The sequence below is a fragment of the Coregonus lavaretus genome (genome assembly GCF_964263955.1).
Source record: "Coregonus lavaretus genome assembly, chromosome: 14".
Lineage (NCBI taxonomy): Eukaryota > Metazoa > Chordata > Actinopteri > Salmoniformes > Salmonidae > Coregonus > Coregonus lavaretus.
In genome coordinates, this window is record NC_140001.1 from 41,526,278 (window position 1) to 41,532,899 (window position 6,622).

Here is a 6,622-nt window from a genome sequence, read left to right on the forward strand (position 1 = left end):
TGGGATGGGCTACAGGACAATAGGCAAGCAGCTTGGTGAGAAGGCAACAACTGTTGGCGCAATTATTAGAAAATGGAAGAAGTTCAAGATGACGGTCAATCACCCTCGGTCTGGGGCTCCATGCAAGATCTCACCTCGTGGGGCATCAATGATCATGAGGAAGGTGAGGGATCAGCCCAGAACTACATGGCAGGACCTGGTCAATTACCTGAAGAGAGCTGGGACCACAGTCTCAAAGAAAACCATTAGTAACACACTACGCCGTCATGGATTAAAATCCTGCAGCGCACGCAAGGTCCCCCTGCTCAAGCCAGCGCATGTCCAGGCCCGTCTGAAGTTTGCCAATGACCATCTGGATGATCCAGAGGAGGAATGGGAGAAGGTCATGTGGTCTGGTGAGACAAAAATATAGCTTTTTGGTCTAAACTCCACTCGCCGTGTTTGGAGGAAGAAGAAGGATGAGTACAACCCCTAGAACACCATCCCAACCGTGAAGCATGGAGGTGGAAACTTCATTCTTAGGGGATGCTTTTCTGCAAAGGGGACAGGACGACTGCACCGTATTGAGGGGAGGATGGATGGGGCCATGTATCGCGAGATCTTGGCCAACAACCTCCTTCCCTCAGTAAGAGCATTGAAGATGGGTTGTGGCTGGGTCTTCCAGCATGACAACGACCCGAAACACACAGCCAGGGCAACTAAGGAGTGGCTCCGTAAGAAGCATCTCAAGGTCCTGGAGTGGCCTAGACAGTCTCCAGACCTGAACCCAATAGAACATCTTTGGAGGGAGCTGAAAGTCCGTATTGCCCAGCGACAGCCCCGAAACCTGAAGGATCTGGAGAAGGTCTGTATGGAGGAGTGGGCCAAAATCCCTGCTGCAGTGTGTGCAAACCTGGTCAAGACCTACAGGAAACGTATGATCTCTGTAATTGTAAACAAAGGTTTCTGTACCAAATATTAAGTTCTGCCTTTCTGATGTATCAAATACTTATGTCATGCAATAAAATGCAAATGAATTACTTAAAAATCATACAATGTGATTTTCTGGATTTTTGTTTTAGATTCCGTCTCTCACAGTTGAAGTGTACCTATGATAAAAATTACAGACCTCTACATGCTTTGTAAGTAGGAAAACCTGCAAAATCGGCAGTGTATCAAATACTTGTTCTCCCCACTGTACATGGAGCTCCACGAGCTAAACTAACCTCCACAATAAACAATCACACACAAAGAAAAGGGGGCAGAGGGAACTCTTATACAGGTACTGATGAGGGGATATGAACCAGGTGTGTGTAATAAACAAGACAAAACAAATGGAATGATGAGATGAGGAGCGGCAGTGGCTAGAAGGCTGGTGACGACGAACGCCGAAGCCTGCCCGAACAAGGAGAGGAGGCAGCTTCGGAGGAAGTCGTGACAGATGTGGTATATTGGCAATATACCACAAACCCCGAGGTGCCTTATTGCTATTATAAACTGGTTACCAACGTAATTAGAGCAGTAAAAATAAATGTTTTGTCATACCCGTGGTCTATGGTCTGATATATCACGGCTGTCAGCCAATCAGCATTCAGGGCTCGAACCACCCAGTTGATAATAGAGAATATAGTACTCAGTGGAGAGAGACTAGAGCAGATGGGGCAAATACAAATATATGGAGGGAGGAGGAAAATGTGTTCCTGAGGTGGAAGATACATTTGGGGAATGATGAGAATTAGGACAAGGAGTACTAGGTATTCTTATTAATCATTTATGCTTTGAGGCCTCTGGAAGTGACGATGCTTATTCTGCTCCGTACTGTTATGATTTATATTAACTTACAACATGAAACATGACTGTCTGCTTTTAGTGGCAAACTGATAATCAGCTCACTGAATAATAAACACATCTGGATTTTCTGGAAAATGTTTTGCAATAGCAATGGCTCTTTATGATTAATGAAGTGAAGTAAATAAATAAACAACTACTAAATAAAAACCTGAGACAATGCATTCAGAGTAATATTGACCAACAATGCCAAACTTCCTCATCTCTACATTTTGTATTTTCTCCACAAAGACTTGGAATTATGGCAACAACACATAGCACAGCAGCCTCACAGCAAAATCAATGGTATACATTTAACTCTGAAAGCGTAAAATGCGCACTATTTTCAGTGAACATATGAGTCCCACTGTACTGGTGTTAAAATAAATCTTTAACAATTTCAAAAGTGTTAACTCTGTTGCAGTGTTCTACATTTAAGTCTTAAAGTGTAGAATTGACACTTCTTCAGTGAAAATATGAGTCCAACTGTACTGGTGTTAAAATAACACTTTTGAAAGTGTTAAAGATTTAATTCTGTTTCAGTGTTCCCCATTTTACTCTTAGAGTGTTCAAAGGAACTTAATTGTGGTGTTTGCATAGCTCTACTGTAGAGTAATACACAACACCTACAGTGTAAAACATAACACTTGATTTAGAGCAAACTGAACTCACTTTGCTTTGTGCTGACGCTGTTACACTATCTCAGTGTAAGATATTAGTGTTACAGTAAATCAGCTTTGGGTGTTGTTTTAACACTGTATGGTGTAAAGGCTAATTTGCATATTTCCCAGGGTGCCTTTTCTTTTTGAGTAATTATAGAGCTAACACCCATGACTATATATGTTAGTGACAGAGACATGGTTGTTGAATTCTTTTATTTTAAAGGCCTGTGGCTTTCACCAAGTGAGTTCCTAGGCAAATGTTATCAATAAAAACATAACTCTATGACAATACATTACATATATCATAAGGCCTTACAAATTGGCCTAGTTGATGGCCTAGTTTTACCCTAACAGTGGTGTTAGGAAACTCCTGGTTTACAGGCCACATCAGGCTTGCAAGTCACATTATGCTGGCTTGCAAAGTGATGTGTAATTTCTATTGGAATACAGCCAGAGTAAGGATATCCAATAGTGATGTGCAGTTTGCGAACAATTAGTTATTTTTGAACAACTATTTTTACTGACTTGAGAGTCATCCTTCGTTTTTATGAGAGACTCGTTCATTTTGACGTTCATTTGACCTGCTGGCCACAATGACTACAGCAGGATTAATAAGTGCTCCTCTGGCTCAGCAGCTCCGGAGACGTGCTCCGACCAACAACTGTAAAATAGATCATGCTGCAGGCAGCAATAACAGCATAGACAAGAAAAATACATGTTTACTTGTAATTGATCGCATGGTGCAAGAATAAATGCAATTAATTAATTATTGAATGTTTTGATAGACACAGCTTTGTAGAACCAAAACACACACAGTCTCTGTTCAATAAACTCAAACTCGAAAACAAATCGTTTGGGGTGCTGCAGTTCGTAAACGACTTTGTGCTTATCGCCCTCACGGAAGTCAAGCAATGCATTCCACCAAGAGTTGTTCACAATCTAGTCTGGCCACAACTAGACTTTGCTTCAAATGTATCAAGAAATAATAATATTTGTATGCCTAGCAATCAACAAATTTACATTGTTTAAAGCACACTTTTACAAGTCTCAGTCACAAATTACAGCTCCAATAAGCCACTTATGGTGAATGACATGTAAACTTGAGGCTTGTAGAATCATGACACTCTTGAGTTTTCAGTTCATTATTTGCCGGTATAGGGTCCTGCGTGCTCTGGGTATTACAGATTCAAATGAACGAAATGAGTTGAAAGATTCATTATTTTTGAAAAGTTGAAAAGACCAGAATCAGTAAAAAGAGCCGAACTTGTCACGACTTCCTCCGAAGCTGCCTCCTCTCCTTGTTCGGGCAGGCTTCGGCGTTCGTCGTCACCGGCCTTCTAGCCACTGTCGCTCCATATCTCATCATTCCATTTGTTTTGTCTTGTCTTTACACACACCTGGTTCATATCCCCTCATTAGTACATGTATAAGTGTTCCCTCTGCCCCCTTGTCCTTGTGGGTGATTGTTTATTGTGAGGATTAGTAGCTCGGTTGAGCTCAGTGTATTTTTGTATTGCCGGGGTATTTTCTCTGTATTACGGAATAAACTCTGTATACTGTGATTTACCATCCTGCACCTGACTCTTTCAAATCACGCATCACAGAACTTCCCATCACTAATATCCATGAATTGAATTTGTATTCACCCGTAACCTACATTGAGAATGACTGTCAGGGTTAGGAGACTTTAGGGGAAAAAAACACTATCTAAACCATTTAACCTAGAACAACCATTTCAGTAAAGGGTGCAATAAATCTAACTAACTGATTTGATTAGTTTAGACAAATGTTTGTTCTTAATCTTTGTGTAGCATAAGATTATTAATCAATCAATCAATCAATCAATGTACATGCAAAAACACAGATATTAAAAACAATCCTCAAAGATCTACCTGCAGTAGAGCATACTGGGAAATATGATAATGATGGGTGTCGTTTAGATGGGACTGTTTTACTCTCCACAGTGTAAATCAATAACTTTGGTTAACACCAACACTGGTGGTTATTTTACACCACTGAGTGTTAATTTCACTCTTACAGAGTGACTTTAACTCCTGAATCAACACTAGAAATGTTACAATGAAAAATCATCACAGGCCAATTTGCTGTGTACAATGTTAAAAGTTGAATACACTGCAGTTGATGACAACAATGCATTGCCAGCCAACAGATGTTTGACTCTCGGTCAATTACAATAAAGGTTAGCCAAGCCAAGACTATTGCTGGCTCCAGTTTAGTCCTTACCTGGATCTGTCGGTGTCCGTGGTCCCATCATCGTAAACACACGTCTTGTATATGATAGAACATCCACTTCACATTGTCCGTGCAGCCCCGGTCGAGTCGCAGTGGTGGCGGATGCCTTCCGATTTAAATGTCGCCTGAAAGTTCCTTCTTCTTCATGGATAAATTAGCCTACATTAGAAAGGGACTGTCCCCGCTGAAGCCCCTGATAGAGGAGGGTCCACCCAGGTAGAAGTATCCGATTGTCTTCTGGTCCTCATGGAGAAATATTTCTGACACTACATCTCGACTTTTTATCTTTCGATTTTACAAGGCTGCTGTTCTTGTTGAAAGACAACTTGAAGTTGACATTTTCTTACAAAACAGAAACATCTAGTCTCTACTTACGTTTTTTTTTGTAAAAGAATCAAACGCATGTCAAAGCAGATACAGGCTAGAGACAGCATCAGCCTCAGTGGTCCCTTCAGGATAGCATCATCCATGCTTTGTGTCCACTGCCACACAGGAACTGTCCCCCTCCTCTGTGCATGTGTAAGGGCAGGGTATTGGATGTGTAAGGATGGGAGGACGCACATTCACAGAACCCAACCGACGCTCCTTGCCCACACACATACATCCATACAAAACTCTCCATCTACCGGACAACCTTGACATTATTTTTATGTTTTGGTTTTGCATCTTCTTCGAAGTAGGCGTGTAATAAATGGAGCTATTGCGTAGTACACTGAATAGGGACGCCGTGTAAGAGCAATACCTATCATTAAAAAGCTTTTATCAGAATTAGGTTTAGGAGCCTTTATCCTTAATAATTGGCAATATCTATAGATGTGGGCTTTAACTTGAACTCATCATAATTTCCACAGAAATCTTGTCTGTAGGGAATGATATGACTAACATTCAAGAGAAGGTTGTAGGCTACTGTATACTGCTGGATTTCCAGAGGTTATTATAGTGAGGTGCACTTCATCCTCTCTCAAGAGTCCTCTGGTGGCGTTGGAGGAGATTGCAGCCCTCCCTTCTCCCTTCTCTGAGAAGTGTCTTGTTGACACTGCAGTTTATTATGGAATAACCACATAGAATAGCACTGACCTAGAATGTCTGTGTTGTATAGGCCTACATGTTTATGCTTGTAAATGTTTGACTGCATCTCAAAACTCAATCAAACAGTTTTTACAAATAGTACAGCATTCTTGAATTTCCATAAAAAATCGCAATCATTTATTTCCTTTGATCAAAACTTATTGAAACAGGAAACACAATAAATTAACACTTATGTACATGCAAAACACCACACCAGACAATAGCCTACCACTACATCTGAGAAATTACATTGTATTTGTTTCTAGACACCTCCAACCACCCTGTCCTCAGCAACTTGCTATGCAAATATTAATATAAAATATTAATGTTCTGTGTAGGGTGTCCAATCCAAAACGTATATTATGACCAATTGGTAAAATAATATGCTAATTGTGCAGATCATCCTCTATGAAAACTAACATTCCAAACCTAATGTCTCTATCATAATCCGTTCGGAAGTTATTGGATCCCTTATAGGATGTTCAAAATTACGGTGACTAAATCAATGGAGGCAAGGGAAAAAAGTAGTCAAATATATGGACAATTGCACAGCATCGCGCCAGCTAGTCTGGATCCTGTGCGAGAGTGAAGGCTACCTGACAGGTTCACTTTCCTGTTAAAGTCCTCATCTTTCTTTTCGAATATGCAGGACCTAAAACTATAAAGAGGTAAGATAGATATCGATTTTGAGACATGACATGTATGCCTAGTATTTTCATATTTTAGTATACGCTTTTCATATTAATGCGAAATTCCTGTTATTTTTCGAAGATTACCCACAAAAACAAGGTATCTCTGAAATGTCAACGGAGCACTGAGTTTACCGCAAGCTT

General features: G+C 40.5%; 1 protein-coding gene across 1 annotated transcript in view; it reads right to left on the minus strand.

Moving 5' to 3' along the window:
- The window catches only part of kcnt1b (potassium sodium-activated channel subfamily T member 1b), a gene marked incomplete at both ends in the record, with an annotated part of 102,383 nt that extends 97,640 nt beyond the window's left edge, over window positions 1-4,743 (minus strand). Inside the window, one exon of the mRNA XM_084176353.1 lies at window positions 4,713-4,743. Within this exon, the coding sequence (XP_084032479.1) occupies window positions 4,713-4,743 (31 nt within the window). The remainder of the gene's footprint in view (window positions 1-4,712) is intronic.
- Between the last annotated feature and the right edge of the window lie 1,879 nt (window positions 4,744-6,622).